The following is a 23,520-nucleotide window of genomic DNA, read 5'->3' as shown; positions in this document are numbered from 1 at the left end:
TTGTGACAAGTTTTTTAGAAAAAAAAATTTAGGATTGGTCCAAATCTAAAGCTGAATATTCGCAAGATTTTGGTTGGTATCTTTGTAAAAACCAACTAAATTGATTGTAAGCCTAAGATAAAATAATTATTTGTAAAGTTTTGATTGATAAGCAAAGAAAAATCAACTAGATTGGATTGTAAGCCCATGAAAACAATCAAACGGTAATCTTGATGGATTATAGTTAAAATTTTCAAGTAGGCTGATTTAGAGAGTGGATGTAGGTACTGAGTTAAGCACTGAACCACTATAAATATTATATATTTATGATTGTATTACTATAATTATCTTATTCTTGGTTAAGCACCTCATAAACACTCCAAAATCAATTTTGAGGCACAAGTTTCAGCATTTAATTTATTAAGAAAATCAATTCACCCCCTCTTGAGTTGCCTCTTCCGGAAAACAACTTCTACATTTCCTTGCTCCTATTTTCGTCTTTTTTTTAAAAATAATAAATCTTTGCTACTAAAAGCTCTAAGTATTTTACAATTGCTAATTGCAACCGAGGTGAAAGGTCCTTTATAGGCAGAAAATTTTAGCGGCCTAAATTATTTCTTGTGCATAAATGCGCCAGCTGCTCATTAGCCTAGGATTGCTCAAAAATAATTGAAGGATATCCATGATTCATCTAGCTTAGTTCAAATCCTTTACAAGAAGATGGGATATTTTTACTTTAATGTTTTTGAGGAATTTGGTGAGTGCTACTTTTCAGGTTTGGACACGGAACTCTTTCTTATTGCAATAGTACCAAAGAGAAGAATGAAAGGACCCAAGAAGTGTCGGTTCCTTTTTTATTTCCTATTTAATAATGCAAAACATGATATTTTCTGCAAAATCCTGAATAACCAAATATGAAATTGGTTTTTCATGATACATTTGCAGTGGCAGATAATGACAAGTTATTCATGTGTGTTGTTTACATTTTCAACCACCTATAGTTTTGCAATTCAAATATGCTTTTAAAAAATAAAATTACCATCACTTGCTTTGTGGTCATCTTGCACGTCCTGCCTACTTATTTTCTTGTCGGTTGGATGCTCAGTATCCTTCACATGTATACCTAGAAACACAAAGGGAAACGAAATATTAGAACTTTAGATCCTAGCATAGAAGATTTCAACACATAAATGTGAAGTTTTATTTCCGAGGGGCAAAGATAGATGTTAATTTTAGATTTCAAAACATTTAACTATAAAAGCAAGGATCAAATTTTTACACGATATAAGCTTTTGTTAATGATTTTGTCACATCCTTCAAGATACATGTATCACAATCATGGTTACTCAAGATTTTATAAATTAAACCAAGAACTATAGTTTGGTATTGGCCCTTTGTAGATTAAGACCATTGGCCCTTCATTGATTAACAAAACAATCATGGCAATGCCATTCTCGTAGCAGTATATTCATTCATATTTAGGCTGTAAATTTTTGCACTTTATTTATAATTATGCAAATTATAGAAATTAATTGTTTAAAACCTTCATTCCACTGGTCACATCCCTCTCCTTGGCAGTCAGAGGTTCTAAGTTCAAGTCATGATGGTGCATCCCCAAGTATTCGAGACTAGAAAATTATCGGAGCTCTAAATGATACGAGACACGTACTCTAGAGCAACTAGGGCTGCAACTCAAGTGTGTGGGTCATGTGGAGGGCCAAACTTTAAACTAGTCCAACCTCTAAATCCCTGAATCCTAACCCAACCTATTCTTTGGATGGAATTTCTCTACTCCTCAAATCAAACACAATACAGCTCTATTATAATCAAAATTTTGATTGTGTTTGGTTAGTCTAGTGGGGCTATGTTAGTCAGGTTGAGTTGGGTTATGCTATCTTAATTGGATTAAATCCAGTCGAATAGAAAATTTAATATAGGGAAGAGGTCAGGGACATTTTTACTGAATTAATATTTATTCAATCATTCATTAAATTTTAATAATTCACTTATACATAATATAGTAAGATTGAAGTACATAATTTTATAGACCTATAAGTAAACTACATACGTGAAAAATAAAATTGAATTACTTATAAAAAACCATGGTGAATATGTTGGCGAACGAAGTGATAATCAATTTCAATATATTTAGTACACTTATAAAAAATATCATCATGAGCAATCTAAATGGTACTTTGATTATCATGGTAAAGAATAATAGCACCATGATGAGTAACTCCCATATCCTCTAGTAACCATTCAAGTGAGAATTTTATTAGTAGTATCAGCAATAGTCTATAATTCAGCCTTAGTGCTAGAACTAGTCATAATAGTGTTCTTCTTACGATGCCATGAGATAGTAGAGTCATCTAGAAGAAAACAATAGCTTTTAAGTAGATCATCTATCAGTAGAATTATAAGCCCAATCAATATTAATGTAAGCACTCAGCTGCATGGAGGAATTGGGAATAAAACGAAAGCCATGAAATAAAGTACCTTTGACATCGAGTGAAACATGCAAAAAGCAGTATAATAAGTGGACTGAGGAACTACCATAAACTGACGGATGATAAGAACGACATAATCTATGTTAGGAATAGTAACCAAAAGATATAGAAGACCAACAACTAGCTATTTGTAATGAGGAACATCAAAAGGAGGAGTTCTACCGATGGGTGTTAATTTAACATAAATATCAAGAGTAATCTATCTTTAGAAATTAGATCAAAAAGCATACTTGGCCTGTGGCAAATTATACCCACCAAGGCTAGTTGTAACCTCAAGGTCCAATAAGTAATTTAGTGATCCCAAGTCTTTCATCTCGAATTCTTAATAAGATGCAATTTGAGATCATGAATGCCAGTGAGTTCATCTTTAATTATAATCATGTCATCCACAGAATAATAATAAGGTGATATTATTTCACTTGTTTTCTAACTAAAAATTAGGATCTCAAGTAATTGACAGTGCGAAGAGATTGTGCGTGGTGTGCCACCGGCCTACGGTCAGAATTTGAGAATTCTCAAACTTGAGTTCGATGATGTGCGCAGTGTATCAAAAGATATAGGATTGACATTGATTGTCTTGGAACTTGAAGGACTTTTGGAATTATAGGATATTGCCTACTACAAATTTTTCATAAAAACTAATGTAAGAAGATAAAATAAAGTAGATAAAGTATTGAGTTTTCATTGTTACGAGATATCCCTTGTTTACGGTTGCACAAACTCTTTATGCCATGTCTCCATCGTTAATTGAACTTATCCACTCGCCCAGTTCCACTTGTTCAAATCTACTTTACTAGTTACACTTAATTACTATTCCAACATGCCATTTGTTCAATCTAAATTTAACTAGCCTATTTATGTAAATATGTGACACAAACAATGGCCCCACATCTTGTTTTTCGATGAATGGCAAGATAACAAGATGTAACCAATCTTAAACCTTCAATGTAACTGAACTGTACTTTAAAAGATGATTTCGTCAGCCTAGTTAAAATTTTGATAAGGCTCCTCTCTAAAATATTTGAGTGCATCGTATTGCCTTGGGACTGGCTTAAACATTAAATGCCTTCCATCATTCCTATGCTTGCTTTAATATTCCAACCATTATAGAGGTTTCTTTTATATCGCATTCTCTTTATTTCTTTTGCGCACAAGATTAGGGGATCTTGTGTGGGGTTTTGGTCTGGCTGACACCTTAAAAACCAGCTATCTATTCTGAGGTTTGGCTGTACTAGTGAAATAGCTAGGTTGCCGCGTCATTTTTTTTAAAAAATTAACTAGGTTTTGTTGAACCTAAAAGTCAACAAGAAGTTGCTGGGTTTGGAACTCATGTTGGCCTCATTGTACTAATAAATTAGCTTGGTTTTGATCAGAGAAAATCAATTAAATTTAATTGCATGATTGAAAAACAATCGTACTATAATCTTATGGAATAGATTCTAGTGGAATTCTGGGAAGGATTGCCTTGAGGAGTGGAAGTAGGAGTGAGTTGGTTCTAAATCATTACAAACCTTATGTCTCTCTTCTATAGATGCTTTTTCCTTTTATCTCTCCGCATATAATTTACTTAATTTACTGGTTGATAATTTGTGGAGTCATATCCACTACACTTTGCTAGAAAAATACTTTCATATTATTGGCATTTTCATAGCATTTGTGGTAAACTCAAATAGCCTAGCGGTTTAATTCAGATTTATTCATGTTTAGTTTATATTTGCATAAATATTGCTTCAAATTTCTAAAAGGCTCTGAAAACCTAATTCAATCCCTCTCTTAAGTTGTCATCTTGGGCAATAAGAAAACATCTATGAAGATAACAAAATATATAGCATCAACCACCCATAGTAGCAACAAGAGATGGATGCCAACTATTAGAATGCACTAAATCAAATGGTAAATAAGTGATGGAATTACTATTAAAAGACATAATGTGGTTTGTTTTACAAGTTGACAATACTGACAATTAACATGTTCATTTTTGACAATATCTAATTTGCCACTACAAACTAGAGAATGCAACTGATCAAAAGAAACATGACCAAAAAAGGAGTGCTGGAGACTCAAGGAAGGAAGGGGTGATGCAAGAGAAGCTGCAGTGTGAGGAGAAGGGCGAATCCGAAGTGAAGTGAGCTCAAATAGACATCCAACTTTATGCCCTACCCAAATGATCTACATTCTCCATGGATCCTTCATCGTACAACCATTAAGAGAGAAATGCAATTTAAGATATGTGTCACATCGCTGACCAATGGATAAAAGATTTATAGTAACTTTAGGAACAAGGTATGTTCAAGGAACAGATAAGTCAGAGGTTGAAACATGACCTATATGACTAATTGGCATAATGAATCCATTAGCACTATGAATGCTAGATAAGTGTGATGCAAGAATTTTGGAAAAGAAACATAGTTGGATCTAAAGTCATATGATTACAACAAGCAATATCAAAAAAACCAAAGTAGTTGTAAATGAAGTGGCTAACAATGTAGAAGAGGAATATTTACACAAAAGTTAAAAGGCCTTGTAAGTCACTTAAAAAGAAAAGAGTGCCTAGTTGGAGAAGAATCCTCTTTGGCAATAGTAATAGCAAAAGTGATGTGTGAAGGTTGAGAAATTTCGGACCGATAAGATCGGGCTTGAGTACCTCTAGAATCTTGAGCATTTTTACAAGCTAGTTTATGACACTCTGAAGTGTAGAATAGCCAAAAGAGACCAAGAACCAATAGCGGCAGCGGCAGTAATGGTGGGACTAGAAGCAGCAATCATTGACAAGGATGTCGGAGAAATAGCCATAGGAATGTCTACATATGTTGGGACTTGAAAGGGCCAAGATGAGTTTCCTCAGAAACCAACTAAGCTGCAGCCTAATCTAGTGTAGGTAATGGAACCATGTAGAATAATGAAGTGCAAACATGCTCAAACTCCTTGCATTTGAAAAGCTATGCGTAGCTTCATACTTAGGACCCATTTAAGACCATCTCAAAGGTTTTGGAAATCTTAGAATGAGTCTTACTGGTAGACATAATTGTAGTAAAATCAAAAAGTCAAAAAGAGCAATAAAGAAACCAGTTGTAGAGGCAGAATATGCAGAAATAAATGCTAGAAATGGAATCAGCATGTCCGCATGGGAGGTTTCTTGCAATGTTGACATGGTAGCTGACATTTGAGATTGACATAGCATCTAATGTAGCAATGCTGACATGACACTGGTGTGACAGTTACAATTGACATGGCAGCTGAGATCAACATTTGAGGTTGACATAGCACTATTGGCATGGCACTGCTGATGTGTCATGTTCTATGTTAAATGGGTTGAATTACTTGAAGAAGGTTGGATTTGGGTTTAGACCCGGATCCAAATGATACCCTAACAATTCTAAGTTTTGCATATTGGGAGTGGCAGTGGAGGGCTTCTCATAGATGGACGACTTCTTGTGGTGGCAGGCTTCGAAAGGATCTGGGCAGAGGACTACTTAGGGTGGCCCATTAGGACTCATCCTCCTCATCAAGTGATGGCCCTGGTAGTTAGAGAATAGCCAAGGGTAGCTAATGGCCCCTCCTAGAGATGTTGAGAGTCATTGTGTGACACCCGGCCCATATGGGCCTTGGACCAAGCCTACATAAAAGATCAAAGCCCATACAAAAAAAAAAAGAAAATGGGAAGAAGACTCCCAATGGGAGTCTTCTTCTCCGATGAATCTGAGACGGAAAAGAGTTCTAGGACCACTGGAGCTCTAGGACCCCTTATAAACAAGCCTCCCCCTCTCTCAAGAGCCTCCACGGCGATCGTTGAGCTCGATTCCTCTTCTTTTCTCCATGGAAGCCGCGGCATCCTCTTCTCATGTTCGTCGGAAATCGGAGGTCGGAGAGGCCACCGAAGCTCAGTTAAAGCTCCGACCTTTCTTTCTCTCCCTCTTTTATTTCTCCCCATGGCTTCAGACCATCAACAGCCATCGGGCTCATCAGAAAATTCATGAAAAGTTGAACCTCTGTTTTGCTCTATTCGGCCGGGTCCTTTCCTCCTCTTTTTCGGTCACCAGCACTGTCGTTTGCGGTGTCTCACCCCTAGGATAGGATCCTTATCTCTCTATCCCTCTTCCCCGAGAAGTTTTGGCCGCCGGCAACCGGCCAATGATCGAAAAACTAGAGAGAAAGGGGTGGTACCCTATTTTTTCGATTGTTTCTTGATTTTTCATCAGTCGAACCTCACCGCCAGCCTTCCTTGCTCTGTCACCGTCGATTAGACACTGCAGCCCCTCATAGGAGCTAAGCCACCAAGCCCCCCTCGGTCCGTCCTCTGTTCGGTCAGGAAGAGAAAGAAGAAAAGAAAAAGAAAGAAAGAAGAAGAAGAAAAGAAAAAGAAAAGAGAAAAAAAAGAGAAAAATAGAAAAAAAGAATGAGAGAATTTTTTCTCTCTCCTCTCCCTCCTTTCTCTCTCTTTCCTCTCTCCTCTCTCCTCTCTCTACCTTCTTTCTCCATCTTCTCTCTCTAGATTTTTTTTTTATTTTCTCTCTCTAGACCTTTCTCTCTCTTTATGGATTTTATCTCTCTAAGATCTTTTTCTCTCTCTGATTGTATCATGGATCCTAAGATAAATTTGAGATAAAAATTATATGACCTGAGATTGCTCTGAAATTCATGCAGTAGATTGGATCCCGGTCCGGTCCTTATTCGAAATTCATAGCATCTGATTATAGTTAATTTATATTGAGTCACCCTGATATGATCTCTAATGATCTCGATCATGATTATCTTATTTGATATACGAAGATTCTCTCTCCACTTTCTCTCTCTACTTTCTCTCTCTAAAATTTTTTCTCTCTTCATGGACTTTCTCTCTCTAAAAATCTTGTGGACTAATGGAGGGTCTGGATACTTAGACGAATCTTAATTTTGGTAAATCTTAGGAGAGGTCTTGGATTTATATTATTAGGATCGTTTATCCATAATTTCTCTATATATGATTTTTATATTTAATCCTGATCATGTAGAGATGTAATGTTGTACAAGAAGATATGGAGTAAAATATCTTAATTTTGGATTCATAGATTGAGGAGCTCATCGAATTTTACTTTTAGATCGATCATCGATAGAGGTAAGAATCTTTGTACATGATCACCATTATATATACTATTTTATAATTGATCTTGCATCATTGATTTTGTATCGTTAGATTTGATATTGATGAATTGCTATGCTTGAGACACCGTTATATCGCTTATATGATTTTTGAGCATGAGTGTATTATGTCAATATATATGTATCAATGATTGATGGCATGATTGTATGGATATGACATATCTAATTCGATCACAGTGTAAATCAGAATTGATTTGGTGAAATCAACATATAATGGTTAAATAAAAAAGAGATATGGTTTGGACTAGCCTTGTCATGTGGAATAGCCAGCCAGGAGCTTATGCCTAGAACAGCCCATCAGGAGCTTATACCTGGGACAGCCTCATGAACTTATATGTGGATCAGCCGGCTAGGAGCTTATGTCTAGGACAGTCCGTCAGGAGCTTATACCTGGGACAGCCCCATGGGTTTATATGTGGATCAGCCAGTTAGGAGCTTATGTCTGGGATAGCCCACCAGAAGCTTATGCCTGGGACAGTCTTAAGAGGCTTATGAGTGAAAATTTGATCGGATAAAAATTGAGGTATGGTGTTGGTTAGTCCAAAGCCAGAAAGAAAAAGATTAAAGATTATGTGATAATGAAAAGAGAAAAGAAAGACAAGACATGAAATAATTGTTGAACAAAAGTATTTCACCCATTAACATATGATGATGCATCTCTTTTGACAAGGAAGATAAATTATAGATGTTTGCATTATTTCAGATATTGAATATGAAATTTTATGTTTAATTGCTTATCTTTATTTTTTAGATTATATTATTATATTAGTGTGATATGAAAATTCTTACTGAGCTGTAAAGCTCACACCCCTTCATCTTTTTTTCTTCTCAGAGTTACAGGATGCTCATGATTGGCTGTGGTATGGATTTGCGGATGAGCAAATGCATAGATAGAGTATCATAATATTCGATCAGAGGATAGAAAAAATTTTAATTATAATTATACAAGTTTTACTAATTATTATTGTAATTAGATATTATGCATGTTGAGGTTGTAATGAATTACTTTTGGCCTTGCATATTCTTTAGGGCTTGCTCTAAGGAGTATGCGGCCATCACGTATCTGATCCGGATGTTTGGTTTGGAGCGTGACAGAGTAATATCAGAGCTCAGATTATGATCATTTGGGGATTATGATATAAGTGATTAGGATATGACAAAATGATATTAGAGCTTAAGTTTAAGATCACTAGGGATTATGAAGTGATATCAAAACTTTATGTGTGATCAATAGAATGTAGCAAAATGATATCAGAGCTTGGTTATGATCATTTGGGACTATAATACAAGTGATTAGGATATGACAAAATAGTACTAGAGCTCATATTTAAGATCACTAAAGACCGTGATATAAGCAATATCAAACTTTGGGATCATGATCAATAGAGTGATAGATAACATCAAAGTTTAAGATTATGATCATTAAGGATGTGATAGAATGATATTAGAGTTTAGGTTACGATCACTAGAGAATATGATTTAAGTAGTATTTGAGTTTAAGGTTATAATTATTCAGGATTGTGACTCTAGTGATATTTGAACTTGAGGTTATGATCATGAAGAACATGATAGACATAAAAGAAAAGATTTAATATTTAAAATTTTGAATCAATAGATACTATAATGAAATTTATGCATAAGTGGCATATGATGTCTATAATAGAATTGATGAGTTATATCTTGGATTTTAATTAGTAAGGTTGACCTAAGTATGAGAAGTGTTGATCCTGGAATGAAGAGGGAGATATTAATGTATTGTGTTGAGTATACTCGATTATCTATTGAATGTGAAATTTATATAGGTGAAGGTCATGATAACTTGTCTGATTTCGATAATAATTATCTGAGCATTATAAATTTTGGACTTATCAAAAGAAAGTTAATTAGGATATGGTCTAAAAAGAAATTACATCATATGAGAGAGAAATATTTTTGAGCATTGAACCTATAAGAGGTCATATATGAAACTCAATTTTAGATAAAAAATATATTTAAAATTTTATTATGAGAATATGAAATACACATCTTGATGAAATCTTTAGTTGTTCAAAATATTATATTTGGATATGATTTTTTGATCTTTCAAGTTACATTGAATTTTAAATCAAAAGTTTGTTTTTCTAAGTGGATCTAGGATATTTTGATATTGTTGTTAAATTAAATATGAAGAATTAGTTTTGTTAGAATATGATAGATACATTATGAAAAAATCTTTAATAATTTGTATTACCATCTTTGGATTAGATTTTTTAATTTTTTTTCTTATGATTGTTGAAGATAGTGAAGTGTATTAATTATTCAAGTCAAAGTTCGAATTTCTGAATTGAACTAAGATATCTTACTAGTGTTAAATTTTGAATGACTTATACAAGGGATAAGATTTTGTATGAATTTATCGATTAATATTAAGGGTTATGATGAAGAGAGCTCTACAAAAAATAATCAAGTTGATTCTACTTACAAGGATGTTGGCTTGAGTTCTTCTAGTTTATTCGAATTAAAGTTAATTCTTTTAAAAAGAAAGATTGATTTGGGAATTATCTAAATGGTTGTAAGGTAAATCTAAGGTTAACTCCAATTGATTCTAGACATGTTGGATTTCTGAAGAGTGATGAAATTTATGCCATGATTTCAAACATAGGAAGTGGATCAAGATTTAATTTTAATATACTATACCCAAGGGATAGTAAAGATAAAAAAATTTAAAGTTTTGCTCTAAGATCTATATAAGAATTTGAAGGTTGGATCTATCTTTGATTGATCTAACATACAAGGATATCCTTAGATAAATCTATATAATTTGATAAATTAAGATCAGAGTACACAGCAAAAGCGTGATGGATTAAATTGATTGAAAATATTAATTTTTTGATTCAAAAGATATTATGATGGAATACATTAGTTGTAAATAAGAAAAAAATTTTATTGATAATGAAAGGATGCTATAGATTTTGATCTAATCTGATCATAGTCGGATAATTTTTATCAGTAAGTTGCTTCATTGTAGATAATGCCAAGAAATCCTAGATATCTCAAATTTATTATTAATAGCTTGATAGTTCTGTTATTAGTTCAAACCTAGAATGTCTTGACACAGACCTCATATTTTTTCAAATTTAATATTGTTACTCGAACTGATACAGAAGATTGAGATTTTCTTAAGATAAAAGTCTACATATAAAATTTGTTAGAAGGTCAAGAGAAGAAAAAAATCGATGATTGTGAAGAGTGTCCAATGTTTGATCTTTTTTTATTTTTACATCATAGGTAGTCTGAGACAATTATGAACTTTGAGTGGAATATATTAGATAAATAACTATGGTATTTTAATACAAGATCAAAATATTACTATTCTTCAAAAAAAAAAATAGTATGAAAAGAATGAGTTTGAGACCTCACATAATTTTATTATATCAAAATCTTGTGAAACAAGTATTATGTAAGGCAGACTATTAAAAGCTTGAGAATGACATGAAGAATGTATACTTTGAAATATGTATTTCAAATGACATAACTTAATTTCGAGGATGAAATTATTTGAAGGGGGAGAATGTGACACCCAGCCCATTTGGGCTTTGGACCAAGCCCATATAAAAGACCAAAGCCCATACAAAAAAAAAAGAAAATGGGAAGAAGACTCCCAATGGAAGTCTTCTTCTCTGATGAATCCCGGACGAAAAAGAGTCTTAGGACCACTGGAGCTCTAGGACCCCCTATAAATAAGCCTCTCCCCTCCCTCAAGAGCCTCCACGGCGATCGTTAAGCTCGATTCCTCCTCTTTTCTCCGTGGAAGCCGCGGCATCCTCTTCTCATGTTCGTCGAAAATTGGAGGTTGGAGAGGCCATTGAAGCTCAGGTAAGGCTCCGACCTTTCTTTCTCTCCCTCTTTTATTTCTCCTCATAGCTTTAGACCCTCAACAGCTATTGGGCTCGTCAGAAAATCCATGAAAAGCTGAACCTTTGTTTTGCTTTGTTCAGTTGGACCCTTTCCTCCTCTTTTTCGACCACCAGTGCCGCCGTTTGTGGTGTCTCACCCCTAGGATAGGATTCTCATCTCTCTATCCCTCTTCTCCGAGAGGTTTTGACCATCGGTGACCGACAAATGATCGAAAAACTAGAGAAAAAGGGATGGTACCCTATTTTTTCGATTGTTTCTTGATTTCTCGTCGGTCGAACCTCACCGTCGGCTTTTCTTGCTCTATTTCCATCAACCAAACGCTGTCGCCCCTCGTAGGAGCTGAGCCACCAAGCCTCCCTCGGTCTGTCCTCTATTCGGTCGGAAAGAGAAAGAAGAAAAGAAAAAGAAAAAAAAGAAAAAGAGAAAAAGAAAAGGAAAAAGAGAAAAAGAAAAGGAAAAAGAAAAAGAGGAAAATAGAAAAAAAAGAATGAGAAAATTTTCTCTCTCTCCTCTCCCTCCTTTCTCTCTCTTTTCTCTCTCTTCTCTCTACCTTCTCTCTCCATCCTCTCTCTAGATTCTCTCTTTATTTTCTCTCTCTAGACCTTTCTCTCTCTTTATAGATTTATCTCTCTAGGATCTTTCTCTCTCTCTGATTGCATCATGGATCCTAGGATAAACTTGAGATGAAAATTATATGACCTAAAATTGTTCGAAAATTCGTGTAGTAGATTGGATCCTGATCCAGTCTTTATTCGAAATTCATAGCATTTGATTATAGTTAATTCATATTGAGTCACTCTGATATGACTTCTAATGATCTCGATCATAATTATCTTATTTGAAATATATGAACATTCTCTCTTCACATTCTCTCTCTACTTTATCTCTCTAAAATTTTCTCTCTCTTCATGAATTTTTTCTCTCTAAAAGTCTTGTGGACTAATGGAGGATCCAGATACTTAGACAAATTTTAATTTTGGTTAATCTTAGGAGAGGTCTTGGATTTATGTTATTAAGATCGTTTATCTGTAATTTTTTCATATATGATTTTTATATTTAATCCTGATCATGTAGAGATATAATTATTGTACAAGAAGATATTGAGCAAAATTTCATAATTTCAGATTCGTAGATTGAGGAGCTCATCAAATTCTACTTTTAGATCGATCATTGATAGAGGTAAAAAATCTCTGTACATGATCACCATTATATATGCTATTTTATCGTTAGTTTTGCATCATTGATTTTGTATCCTTGAATTTGAGATTGATGAATTGCTATACTTGAGACACCGTTATATTGCTTATATGATTTTTTAGCATGAGTGTATTATATCAATACATATATATCAATGATTGATGGCATGATTGTATGGATATGACATATCTAATTTGATCACAGTGTAAATCGAAATTGATTTGATGAAATCAACATATAATGATTAAATGAAAAAGCGATATGGTTTGGACTAATCTTGTCATGTTGAACAGTCCACCAAGAGCTTATGCCTGAGACAGCTCGTCAGGAGCTTATGCCTGGGACAATCTCATAGGCTTATATGTGGATCAGCCGTCCAGGAGCTTATGCCTGGGACAGTCCACCAGGAGCTTATGCCTGGGACAGCCCGATGGGCTTATATGTGGATCAGCCGGCCAGGAGTTTATGCCTGAGACAGTCTTGAGAGGCTTATGAGTAAAAATTTGATCGGATAAAAATTGAGGCATAGTGTTGGTTAGTCCAAAGTCAGAAAGAAAAAGATTAAAGATTATGTGATAATGAAAAGAGAAAAGAAAGACAAGATATGAAACAATTGTTGAACAAAAGTATTTCATCCATTAATATATGATGATGCATCTCTTTTGACAAGGAAGATAAATTATAGATATTTGCATTATTTCGGATATTGAATATAAAATTTTATGTTTAATTGCTTATCCTTATTTTTAGATTATATTATTATATTGATGTGATATGAAAATTCTTACTGGGCTGTAAAGGTCACACCCCTTCATCTTTCTTTTTCTTCTCAGAGTTACAGGATGCTCATGATTGACTGTGGTATGGATTTATGGGTGAGTAAATGCATAGATAGAGTGTCATGATATTTCATCAGAGGATAGAAAAAATTTCAATTATAATTATACAAGTTTTACTAATTATCATTAGAACTAGATATTATGGATGTTGAGGTTATAATGAATTGTTTTTGGCGTTGCATATTCTGTAGGACTTGTTCTAAGGAGTGTGCGGCCATCACGTATCCGACCCGGATGTTTGGTTCGAGGCATGACACATTGCCAAGTCCAAAGTCCAAATACAACTTGGACTCTATTTTGTCTGTCATATTTGAAATAGAACTTTATCTTTAGTATTAATTTATTTAATTATTTTCTTCTAAAGATTATTAGTATTTGTATCCTATTTGATTTTTGGTTTGTGAGTCATGATAAGAGTCAAACTCCTATTCACATGGTGGTCTGTTTAAAAGGACCTTTGAATTGTGTGAAACAAATCATAAAGATGGGTGTAGAGAAAAGAGAGAGGAGAAATTATTTGTATATGTAGAGACTCCTTCATGAGGTACTTTTATGAGATTTTGATATTTATTCTTCTTTGAATAAATTATTTTTTCTCTTAATTTTTTGTTCTTCTATAATTATTTTTTTTCTCACGATTCTTCACAAATATTTTTTATTTGGTGTTTGTTTTGGATCTTAGGTTGGCATGATCAATCTACTCTGTGTAGCGTGCTATTTTATATGGTATCAGAGTGATGGTTTTGATATTTATAGCTCTACATGATTTAGATCCATAGGCGTAGAGAGTGGTTAAGTGATTTATGGCTTCGATCAGATTTATTCGTAGCACAGGTTTTTTTAGAGCGACAACTTAATTGTTGGTGATTCCTATATTTGTAGCATGGCATGGTTGAAGATTTAGTAATTTTCTATGCGGTAGTGCAAGTGTTTGGACTCTTATTCGGTGATTCAAAGAGTGAATCATCATGGGCGATGCTATTATTATATCTATCAATGGATTTGAATATAAGATGTTTTTGATCTTACCAACATCAGCAAGACTACTTTTACTACTACCACTTCTCTTCATAAGTTGAATAATACTTGTTATCCATATTGGAAGGCTCTTCTTAAATCTTATTTGAAAGCTCAAGATTTATGGGATATTTTGGATGAGTCAAAGATAATGCCCACAGATGAGATTGCAAGAACAAGATAGAATTTGAAATTCAGAAAGATAATGTGGATTCTTCAAATTTTAGTTGATAAAGAAAATTTTCTTTATATTCAAGATGCAAAAGAGCCAAAGAAAGTATGGGATATTCTTGCACCTATTTACTTAAATACTGACAATGTAAAAAATCACAAATAGAAATTACCTGAAGAGTGGATTCTGGTTTTCAGCCTTCCTAAAAATTTTGAAGAAGAACTAAATTAATTTAAAGATGAAGATTTAAAATAGGAGGAGTCTGATCAATTAGAGACTAGATCAAACTTTGAAGACTTGAAGCATGACAAGATTAATCAGCTTGAGGATCAATCAAGTCTAAAAGAGAATTTTGAGCAAGAAAAGTTTGATCAGATGGATATCATATCAAGTTTAGAAGAGATTATGATTGAAGAATCCATGAATTCTAAAATTACTCAGAAAGAGTCAGATGATGCTACAGTTGATCTAATTATGGAGATCCATATTGAAGAATTAAATTATATAGAATTGTCCTATGTTGAACCTATCCAAAATTTAGATGTTTCTTGTGGAGATTTAATCAACCATGAAGATGAAGAATAAGCTAAATTTGAAGTAATTTCGAAGATTAAGGAACAAGAAGATATACTTGATGGAGATGATTTTTATTATACCTTGGTACTAGTTGATTTTGAAGCTACTCCAAAATTTGAGCTATTAGAAGACTCTATGTATAAGAAGTTGATTCCATATTCAAAAGAAGTCAACTGTATGCAGACACATAAAGCAACACAAGTGAGGGCATGTGAATGTGATCAAATTTTTATTTTTGATTTTACTTATATGCAGAAAAAGATCGATGCTTATAGTAATTGCAATTGATAACTTGATGTTCATTGGAATAAGTTGGATGCTCAAAGGTATCTCGACATCATGATCGTGAAATCAATGTCAAGATGAAGTATTGCAGAATATCATCGTTTTCAACATGTACATCGAAGAGGATGAGCCAGTGAAGGAATTATAGTTCAAGCTAATAAAGGAGTTCCGTTATTTAATTATTGATTCAGTAAATTATTAAATATTATTGTTACTGCGGCAATGATGGCGATGGCTATGATGATATTTTATGATATCGATAACTTCAGCATTGTCAATATAGACTTCATAATGAGGGGGAGTGTTAAGAGTCATTGCCAAGTCCAAAGTTCAAATACAACTTGGACTCCATTTTGTGTGTGTCATATTTGAAAGAGGACTTTATCTTTAATACTACTCTATTTAATTATTTCTTTCTAAAGATTGTTAGTATTTGTATCTTAGTAGATCTTTGGTTTATGAGTCATGATAGAAGTGAAACTTCTATCCATATGGTGGTCTATTTGAAGAAACTTTTGATGTCTCCTTTGAAATAGTGGAATCGTGTGAAAAAAATTGTGGAGAAGGGTGTGGAGAAAAGAGAGAAGAGAGATTATTGGTGCATGGAAAGACTCCTTTGTAAGACACTTTTGTGAGATTTTGATATTTATTCTTCTTTATAAATTATTTTTTTTTTCTAATTTTTTATTTTTTTATAATCATTTTTTTCATGATTTTTCATAAATATTTTTTATTTGATATTTATTTTGGATTTTGGGTTGGCACGATCGATCTCCATATAGGGTACCATTCTATAAGAGATTGCAGCCAAGGGCAAAGGCTGATGATAATGAGATGCTTGTTGATGACCCCTCCTGGAGATTGAGGCCATGAGAGGGAGGCCAAGGGTGCTCATCCTCGTCAGTGATGATAGCTCTACTAGAAAAAGAATAAAATAAAGGAAATAATGCATAGTGGAATGGTTCGATGGTAAAATCTGGCAGTTGTAGCAAGATCTTGCTGAAAATGGTGGCCCAGTGAAGGGTGAAGTTGGTGAAAATGGTGGCGCAGCGCCTTGATTTCGGAAAGACAACAAGGAGGGCAGTACAATCAAGAGAGGGGAAACACGACCGGTGTTCATGTTGGAGAAGAGAAGGACAATAGCATGTAGGATTTGAGGGTGCACATAGCATGCTAATTAAGGACACCTTGGATGAATCTCGATTACTGATCTGACCAAATTTCATAAATTATTGATTCTTGGAATCAAAAAAAATTGTTCTTTAATAACCATGCTCTTTCTTATTCGTATAGATAACAAAATAAAAGGGAAAAAACTGAATCAACAACTTTAATTAGGTTTGGAGTAAGCATGGGGTAGAAATAGATCATGCTAGGATCATACATCCAACAACTTTATCAACTAGTGGAATTACAATTCAATTAAATATTGCTTTCTCTTGAATAAATCATATGCACTTCACAAACATAGTGATGTTTGATATATAAAGCTTCTTACTTATCAAGAGAGTTTTTATTTGTAAAAAATATCAAGAGACAGTATCCTTGGGAATAGTTATAAGTTTTCAACAATTTATATACAGCCACACAAGTCCATGCATGAAATGCAAAGCTTATCAACTCATTGAAAGAATAACTATGAGTGTTTTTCAAAAGAAAGGAATAGCAAGATAGTGAAGTTTTGTTATAGACACATATAAGCATGTGCAGACACACACACACACACAGAGACACACACACACAGAGAGAGAGAGAGAGAGAGAGGACACACACACACAGAGACACACACAGAGAGAGAGAGAGAGAGAGAGAGAGAGAGAGAGAGACTCACTATGGTAGATAAAGCGATCAAGTAGGCTGAGGTGAGTCCCACTTTCGAAAGCTGAAGGCTTTCTAGCCAAAATATGGAGAGCCGAGTCCCCCTCTTCATTCTTGTAGTGCAGAAGATTAGGGTATGTTTGAATGACTGTAAGGGCTAGATCTGTACTCCATGCCATGATTTGGTCAAGACCAATTCATTAATGTCAGTGTTTCTAATTAATAACAGAAAATCCTTGGAGAGCTGTACTTATTATTATCACTGTCACATGAGAACACAACAATTGACGCTTGACCAGTTAAAATTTTGGTTAGTGGTATTTTGAATACTGTAACAACAGTTGCAAATTAAGGTCATTCTTCATTGCCATAATGAAAACAGACAACAGTAAAAATAAAATAGCACATGGCACCAATGCATTTTTTGAATTAACATAGCATTTTGAATTTAAAATAACATTCTATCAATCATATCAGCATTAAAGAGTCCAGCATTTCTATTTTATGATCGTCATTATATTTTCATCTCTAAAGTCCAGTTACTTATATACATCTTATTAACTAGAGAGTGGAGTATTCTTTATTATTCTAACGGCATTAATTTCATGTCTTAATGTTATTTTTGCCCCAAGCTCTTAACTTATTGTTGAACTCATTACCTTGTGCTTCTTCACTATGAGTCACCTAGTTGCCAAGTCCTAAGCAGGAAGAGAGTGAAAAGAGTGAGAAGCCAACCCTTAAGGTATATGTTAAGATAAAGACACATTATCCTTCTATAATCCTAGCTAACCTTAATCATTTTGTGTACAAATAAACAACTTTATAAGAATTTATATATCTAATTTCTACCACATAGAGCAAACTTTGGAGTTTGCAAGAGGAAATGCATCATGTCATTAGCATCTCCATGTTTCTTAGAATATTTCTCACCTTTTCCCAGCCATATCAAATCTATATCTTGAATCATTTCTCCATAAAATATATCTAGAAAACCTTTTCTAGTATGAACTCCTCTCAAACACATATGTTTAGGTTTTTTGCATTATGTCATCATCTATGCCTTCCAAGGCATATGCATTGCATATGTTGTACACTCAGTAAGGCTCTGTTGGGATTGCTACTAATGGTAAAACTTTTGATAGTAGATCTTGTAGAAGTAAATCGAGCTGGTGCTAATAGAGCTTTTAACAAAAAGCTATTTATGGTTTAGCAATTTTATTTCAAAAGTACTATAAAAATTTAATATTTGCTTGGTAATGGAACTAAAAAAAGGTTTTAGCATGAGAAATTGGCACTAAAAATATATAATATAATAATGATAGTAATCCCGGCCAGTATTGTCATAATATTAGTATAATATAATATAGTACTATATTATAGTGTTATGTTATATTATATTACATTATATTATAGTGTATCTATTATTAGTTAATATATAATTATGATACAGTATTTTGATAAAAAATATTACTATTATTATTATTATTACATATATATTATTACATAGGACAATATTATTATAGTATATGAATGTGAATTATTATATATGTTGTATGATATTAATAGTATTATATTTTTAATATTATTTTCACATTAATAGTGCAATGAATTGTTAATTTATAATCTGTATATAGTTTATTGTAATCTAAATGTTATAAAAATAATGTAATAACTGCAAATTTCATGGATAATTTTGATCATACGAACATGTTTCCAACAAATTTCATAAAGTGCTTTTGGAAAGGAACTTCAAATTGGAGCTTTTGTCAAGTGGAGATTTTTAGCTTCTAGGAGGACTGGAAGGTTATTTCAAGTTTTTTTGCCCAACACCCATATATCATCCTAAACCACTTTTTGGACTCCAGAAAGTATTTTTGGTCCCTCCAAAAGCAATTCCAAATTGGGCCTAAATATAAAAAAACACAAATATGAAAATATTAAGGACTAATATGCAAAAAGTCCCTTATTTGAAATTACTCCTTATGCTTAAATATAGAAAGAAGAGAGGGGAAAAAAGAAACTAAGAAATATACTAATAATGAAAATGCTTGTCAGCATCTATCATGCCAACCTAAAAAGTACATTGGGCCTATACTTAGTCATTTGGTATTTGGTAACTTCCCAATCAACAAATCCCTCAACTTTCACAACAAATTCTGTGAATTGCACCAATCCCCTCTTGCTGGCAAGAGAATTGTTAATGTGCACAATAGGCAATTGTCCCGTTCAAAACTTTTAGTTTTGCTTATATCCTATTGCAAGGCAAGTCTAGATAAGCTTGCCCCTCCTAAAATCTTGGGGTTTGTTACTAATAATAAAGAGTTGGAGAAAACTGTCACTAGCACTCTACCTAAGTTTTTGGAATTAGTTGAATAGGGACGTAGGGTTTCTAATTCTAGCTTTATTATTTTGAAATGTCCTCCCACAAACTTCAATATTCATTGTATTGAAGTTTGTGCATTGAGAGAGATTACGTGGACTGTTCTAGTCTGCCTTTCAGAAGTTGAATCTCCATTTTCGTCTTCTCCTCGCTGTCCACGTTCCTCATTACCTTTTTCCTCCAAATTCAGAAGGACTAGTGAATTTAGGGCTTGATTCTTACGTTAAAGAACCAATACTGAGATCTGCATTTCAATAGGCAAGAGGGATTTCTCAAGCAAAAGAAGCACAAACAGTTTTAAAAGGCAAATGTTCCTCTGTTGATTCCCAAAGACTGCAACTTGTGATCTTTTGAATTCCTCTTCTGATCCACAAAAACTTGTTACCATACTCTCCAATCCACCATAGACCATCCCCCTCTACGAATACATATAAAATTCATAGTAAAATTTCACATCTTTTTGGCAACTTCAAATAATTATTTAGATTTTAAACATCAATATATAGAGGATTGTGTTATTCTGATTCCCCGCTCTCTATCAAATCTTGGCTCCACCATTTCATGGTACATAATGATTCAGCTGGTAAGGGAAGCATGATGCATTCTCTTTATGAGTCCCTATTAATCATTAGATAACTCACAATAGACGAGTCCGTTAAGCTCACATCATATTAACCAAGTAATTTATCGCAAAAGCTTAAGCTAATGAGGAAATGTCAACAATGTATCTGAAGCTTGATGAACTCGTAACCGCCAACAAACCTGGGCTCTAATACCACATCAACTAACTAATTGTATGGAAAGTTTTAAATTTATAAGAAAAGGATATATCAACAATAAACTGGTCTCTGAACTCATGGGGTGGGTTCGAATTGGCCATGGTGTGCTTATTTTACCGGCACCTTGTCCAACGATCGAAACCATCACCACTGTGTTTTCCATGGCCGTTTCTTTGTCCATAAATCAAAAAGAGAAATAAAGTGGGTTAAAAATCACTCACCAAAATGTTCTCTGAAAATGGCACTATGGAGGATGGTGTTGCCACCATCCTTCCGATCCACGCCACGCCGGCATGTTCCAATGACCGGCTCAAGTGCGAGGAAGGCCTTCTTATGGCCTTGGAGCACCGCCACATGCAGTGGCGTCTCGCCCTGCTTGTTGCGGGGCTGCAGCACCTCCTGCGTGTGGTAGTGCTGGGCAATGAACGAGCACACATTATCCATCCCCACGAATGCCGCTTGGTGGAGCGGCGTGTTACCCCAATCATTCTTCATTTGTAGAATGTTCTCCATTATTCCTTTGACCTGCTTCTCCATGAGTTTCATGAGCTTGATCACACCATCTTGATTGCCCATGAGGATGGCAAGGTGCAGAATGGTGTCCCCGGCAGGGTTGATTTTCGTCGGGGCAGATTCATTCTTGTAGATATATGCTACTTCTTCCCACTTGCCGTGCATTACATCATCGAATAACTTTTTCTCCATCTCACGTTGCTCATCTTGTCTTCGAGCGCTACCAATGTCAGCCCCTTCCCACCTTATTTCCCTGCCACTCCCAGTGGCAACCCCTGCCATCTCTTCCCTCACTGAAACTATGATGGCAAGGGGCTCGTTAAAGCCTGAGTACAGTCTTACCAAAAAAAAGAAAAAAAAGCCTGAGTACTGGCAGGGCCGGTAGCGGATTTTATAGCAGAGACGGGCAAAATCACCGCCCGGTGGTGATTGCACCTGTGACAAGTCGTCCTGTGTACACAGTTCGAGAACAGAAAAGAAAAATAAAAAAAGAAAAAGAAAAAGAAAAGAAAAAAAGGAAAGAGGAAACAGGGTTAACAGTGCAAAAGCTAGATTCCGCACATGCTTGGTTTTCACCGAGCGGTAGACTGCAAGATTGCTTTCTGTCAACTGTACACCGGTTCCCACCCCATGCGACTGTTGGAGCTGCAAGTTAACCGAGTTGTTTGTGAACAGATCCAACTTGATTTGCTAATGGTCTGTTTAAGCCCAATTTAGTTAAGAAACAACTTCAACTTGAACAACTTTTCAAGCTAGGCTCAAAAAAAGAGCCGAGCCTAGACACCCTAAATTATTACTTCATTTCTAAAAAACTTGGTTCGGTTCCATAAAAAGCTCCTTCAAGCTAGTTTCAAATGATAAACAAATCAAGCTGGAAGATTCTCTGTTTATGGAATTTGATTGACATAGAATAGTGCAAGGAAAGCGCATGCCATGTATAATTTGATGTTACAGAAGCATTAATGTGGTAGATCATGATTCATGACATCAGCTTCGTACCGAGCTCCGAAGGGTTGCTTTGCGTGCAACCTCCCAGGAGGTATAAAGTTCTTGTTTCTCTGCAAGATAATCTTTCTTTAAAAAAGTTTAAAAATCAAAGTGGAAGCAAGATAACTTGCAATAGACGGAGCCACTACTTCCAGCCAAGCCTAAGGTTGACGGTCTGATTCTGCTATTAGATTAAATTAAAGCAAACCATTGGTGGCAGCATAAAAGGGTTTAGGGACCTTGTGAAACAAATAAAGTTTCTAAAGGTTGACGGTCTGATCTGCTATTAGATTAAAAGCAAAGTATTGGTGGCAGCAAAAGAGGGTTTAGGGACCTTGTGAAACGATATTCTAAAGTTTATGCTTCCTGCTTAGCCTTTGTCTTACTTTTTGAGCTGGTGCTTCCTGGGAAGTTGAAGGATTGCCTCTCTTCCCCAATCTCATAAAAAATAATTCTTTGTACACCACCCCTGGTGTAATAAATCCGACATGGAATGCACCGGATGTTGCCATTCGACCGCATGACATCTACGTAGAAGGCGGGATGGGGCTTCATTTCACGCCAAGAAAATGGAGGCGCCCATCCTCTTGATCGTGACATTCATTAAATATCTATCACAGTTCGTTTTTTCAAATTTTTTCAAACAAAAATGTCATTTCCCTCCATCGAAAGCAATTTTTTGGGCTTTTCATGCTCTCTTGCTTTGCCATTTCAAACACTGCTCCTCTCTCTCTCCACCCTCAGAGTCGCTCTCTTTCCTCTCCGAGCTCCGAGGCATCCCAGGTCGATCCTGCTCCGACTATTTTATGTGATAGAAGGTTTTGGGCAGTATCTTTTTTTCAAAATTACTCAACGACAACAGCATGTCGAATCAGTCAGAAAGTAAAAACACCATTGCCACCCTCTTTTTTTTTTAAAGTAGTTTATTTATCACAACGTCTCCGTGAGTAGTTAGATGAAGTTAATGCCTTGGCTAGGTTCCACGTCGACTTCTGCCTTCAGTTTTAACCCCTCGGTCACTATAGCTCTCCCTTTTTTTCAGTAGTTTATTTATCAGAGCGTCTCTGTGGATGGTTCGACGAAGTGATTGCCTTGGCTAGGTTCCATATCGAGTTCTGCCTTCGATTTTGACCTCCGATCTTAGTGTTGAAATAGTTTCCAATGGCATCTTTTTCGATAAATATGCCATCGTACCCCCAAATATGACATCTTGCAAACCGAGTACGACATCTTAGAGGTAAGGATGGTCATACAGTTGATTGTGGCATCTTCCAAGTCGATTATGACTTTTCATGATCCTTTTATGACATCCTAGAGCCCATACAAATATCTTTTTTTTGGTAGGAGGACGACATCCCGTACTCCCTTCTCTTTATGACATCCTGAGTGCGGATTATGACTTACTGTAGTTGCAGGATATTCCGTCAATATTTCA

At 34.8% G+C, this 23,520-nt stretch overlaps 1 protein-coding gene across 1 annotated transcript; it reads right to left on the bottom strand.

Moving 5' to 3' along the window:
• Positions 1-930: 930 nt before the first annotated feature.
• On the bottom strand, positions 931-21,423 carry LOC109506007 (uncharacterized). The gene is made up of 3 exons (XM_029260598.2): positions 20,807-21,423; positions 17,440-17,589; positions 931-1,102 (listed from the first exon to the last, which is right to left on the bottom strand). Exons 1-3 carry the CDS (start codon positions 21,378-21,380, stop codon positions 1,002-1,004), a joined length of 825 nt encoding a protein of 274 aa, XP_029116431.2. The 5' UTR covers positions 21,381-21,423; the 3' UTR covers positions 931-1,001.
• Positions 21,424-23,520: the final 2,097 nt, after the last annotated feature.

The sequence above is a fragment of the Elaeis guineensis genome, chromosome 2 (assembly GCF_000442705.2).
Source record: "Elaeis guineensis isolate ETL-2024a chromosome 2, EG11, whole genome shotgun sequence".
Taxonomy (NCBI): Eukaryota; Viridiplantae; Streptophyta; class Magnoliopsida; order Arecales; family Arecaceae; genus Elaeis; species Elaeis guineensis.
Note: the sequence above shows the minus strand (reverse complement) of the source record. Positions and strands in the feature narration are given on the sequence as shown.

Excerpts from the sequence above, each read along its gene's own strand:
- LOC109506007 (XM_029260598.2), bottom strand. The coding sequence starts at position 21,380 with ATGGCAGGGGTTGCCACTGGGAGTGGCAGGGAAATAAGGTGGGAAGGG. Across the intron at positions 17,590-20,806 it reads CATTTTCAGAGAACATTTTG|ATCTAGCCCTTACAGTCATT; the intron begins GTGAGTGATTTT and ends CATGGAGTACAG. Across the intron at positions 1,103-17,439 it reads TGATCGCTTTATCTACCATA|GTATACATGTGAAGGATACT; the intron begins GTGAGTCTCTCT and ends TTGTGTTTCTAG.